This window comes from Nicotiana tomentosiformis, chromosome 1 (genome assembly GCF_000390325.3).
Source record: "Nicotiana tomentosiformis chromosome 1, ASM39032v3, whole genome shotgun sequence".
Lineage (NCBI taxonomy): Eukaryota > Viridiplantae > Streptophyta > Magnoliopsida > Solanales > Solanaceae > Nicotiana > Nicotiana tomentosiformis.
Genome location: NC_090812.1, coordinates 108,055,568 through 108,058,542, shown reverse-complemented (window position 1 = coordinate 108,058,542; position 2,975 = coordinate 108,055,568). Strand labels below are relative to the sequence as shown.

Sequence of the window (2,975 nt, the reverse complement as noted above, 5' to 3'; positions counted from 1 at the left end):
AGAGCAGGACCCATCCCGATTTTCTGATTTTGGGACCCCATAATTGTCCACGCTCCAGATGTCCCTGTGGGCATGAGAGGGTGTGTTGAATCCCACGTCGACAATGAATAAAATGGGTAGTCTCCTTATATGAACTTGAACAATTCTCGTCTCTGTCTCTTGAGCTAGCTTTTAGGTTGAGTTAGCCCAAGGTCCATCTATCACAAACAGGTCGATAGAAATAACTTTCAAAGTGTTAAAGCTACCAGATAAGATTTAATCAAACGCAAGAACTAAATATATCTTGCATCAGTAAAGGAACAAGTATGTGGGTAGTCTTAACAGCTTTATCTATTTCCCCTCTGGCCCTCTCCTAAAAGCAAGAAATAAATGTAAATTGAGCTGAATAAGATCCAGCAATGAAGCAGCAAGCAGAGATGTATGGTTTGGTTTATGCTACCTCTAATTTTGTCCTTTTAGGATGTTAAATGGAATCTCAAAGGGCAGTATTAAAATTTGAGAATGGAAAGGGTAAACAGAATTTTATAATACAAACAAATTAAATCTGTCGCCCAATAAGGGAACCACTATCAATTAATTAATTATGTATTCATTATTTTATGATCCACCTCCTCCTCCTCTAGTGTTTATAAACATGGTGATAATGCTTGCACTTATCTAAGAACTCAGAAAAATTAATTAATTCTGATTATCATCAGTACCAGCATATGAAACTTACTAATTAAGATCAATTAGAAGATGACAGGCTCTGCAGGTTCCCCTTGCGGTGCTTGCAAGTTTTTGAGAAGAAAATGTGTTAAAGGTTGTGTTTTTGCCCCTTACTTTTGCTATGAACAAGGTGCTACTCATTTTTCAGCCATCCATAAGGTTTTTGGGGCAAGTAATGTATCAAAACTTCTTGCTCATATACCTGTGAGTGATCGTGGCGAAGCGGCTGTCACAATTGCTTATGAAGCTCAAGCTAGACTTCAAGATCCAATTTATGGATGTGTTTCCCATATTTTTGCCCTTCAACAGCAGGTTAGTAAGCTTCAAAATTGTCAATTGAACCTTTGATGCTTGTTAATTAGTCCTGGAATTTATGAGTTTTTTGTTCTTTGTTTCATGATTTCACAGGTAGTCAATCTACAAGCACAACTTGCTTCTCTAAAGGAACAAGCAGCTCATCAAAACTTGCAAAATGGTTCCAACTATGCAAGCCCTAATTATGAAAAATTTCAAGATCTTCAAAGTTGGTTTCATCAGTCTGAAAATTCCAACACCAATATGCCCCAATTTGATTCTAGCTTGACAAGTAACAATATTGGATTAACCCCATATTATGGAAGTCATGAAAACATGACATCAACTAATTACCATATGGAGAATTATCATAATATGGTGCTTCCCAAGGAAAATATGTCAAATTTTGAAGAGGGTTCTTGTTCAATAGATTCTTATGACATGCAAACAGATCATCACAACAGTCGATGGACATTTCAAGATGATGGAGATGACCTTCAGTCAGTGGCTTTCAGATATCTTCAACATTCTTGATCAGTATCTAGGTCTTCAAAAACAAATCATGGGTGAACATTAATTACTCTGTCAATTTTTGTATTGCTGAAAGCACACTTTATGACATGAAATATCTGCTAGCTTTCATAAATGAGCTAGAAACCCTAGAATGTTCAAAACCATCATAAGCCTATGGTTATGCCTACAATTGTTTTTCCTTAGGTCATGTGTAACCTTGAATATATTTAGAATATTATTAGTATATTTTAATAAATCTGCCTTTTGTTTTGAGTCCTTTGGCTTTTAAGAGGACCTAGCCAGATTTTACACCTAGTAGACCTTATCAGTGCTTATAGAAACCTAGTTGTTACTGTGTACTTTCCCTTTTTTGAAGGTTAGAAGATCAGTTCAGAATACCACTTGGGTGCTTCTTTAAGGTTTTTAGCTGTAAATGATCACTTGCTACTCTAACTTTTCTTGACATTCTTGGGTGATTTTGATTATTCTTAGGTGTTAAATCATAAGCTGTCTATTAAACTTGGAGTTTCTTCTTTTGACTGAAAAGACTGAAGAGTTTTAATTACTTCCAAAAAAGACTTCAATACCTTTGGCTGTTACATGGCAGTGCACACAGAAAATCATGAGTTCTACTAATCATATATATAGAAGATCATTTTTGGAGAACATACATATTGATAGCAAAACTGCATGTCTTAATTAACATCTATATAACAAAATGTTTATGAATCACAGTGGAAAGAGGTTACTAATTATAGGAGTACAAGCATATATAGATTATGTTATTACTTTCTCAAGAGAAATGAGTAAAAAATATTATTTATATCCCCTGCAATGACAATCCCTAGGAAATTAATTAAGTGTTCTAAGCCTAACATTATAGCTTTAAAAAGTCTTTTCATACTTAGCTTGACAGATTCTTAAATGATTGAAAAGGGTCTTGTAATTAATGTTTAACTTAAGGTAGAACTTTGTTAGGTGCGAGTACTCCATGATCACATATTAAAAGAGAATTAACTTCTGACAATGAGAACTGAGAGGCAGGTTTCAAATGTATACTACTTGACAGTCAGTCAACAATAGACTGTACATGTCAGGTTATGCTTCTTAGAAACCTGCAAGCCGCAAAAGGAGAATCTTGCACAAAAGATGAGGAGTAGCAATATTTTGTTAAGTCTAAACAATGTGTGTATCTCTATTTCTAAAAATGAGGTAGACTTACTTATGCATGGGGTGCTAATATATTCAAAAATGTGGTTATTACAGAGATGAATCCAAGATTTATGGTCATTATGTTTCTAAATATGTGTGTATATATAGAGAAAGACACGTCTTATTTCATTTGTTTTGCGTGTTCGCATTGAAAAAAGAGAGTTAAGTTGAATTCACAAAACCTACTCTAGATTCACCTCTCAATGTTGAAGCTTGCACTGGTCTCCTATCCAACACTTTTGCCATTG

At 34.7% G+C, this 2,975-nt stretch overlaps 1 protein-coding gene across 1 annotated transcript; it reads left to right on the top strand.

The window, feature by feature from the left end:
- The first annotated feature begins 631 nt into the window (after positions 1-631).
- Positions 632-1,791, top strand: LOC104110051 (LOB domain-containing protein 29-like). Its single transcript, XM_009619469.4, has 2 exons — positions 632-1,020; positions 1,117-1,791. The coding sequence occupies exons 1-2, from the start codon at positions 739-741 to the stop codon at positions 1,534-1,536; spliced, it is 702 nt and encodes a 233-aa protein (XP_009617764.1). The 5' UTR covers positions 632-738; the 3' UTR covers positions 1,537-1,791.
- Positions 1,792-2,975: the final 1,184 nt, after the last annotated feature.

What these genes read in the sequence shown, in the direction of transcription:
- LOC104110051 (XM_009619469.4), top strand. Translation starts at nt 739, where the DNA reads ATGACAGGCTCTGCAGGTTCCCCTTGCGGTGCTTGCAAGTTTTTGAGA. An exon ending in TTTTTGCCCTTCAACAGCAG is followed by an intron (nt 1,021 to 1,116) that starts GTTAGTAAGCTT and finishes ATGATTTCACAG; the next exon opens with GTAGTCAATCTACAAGCACA.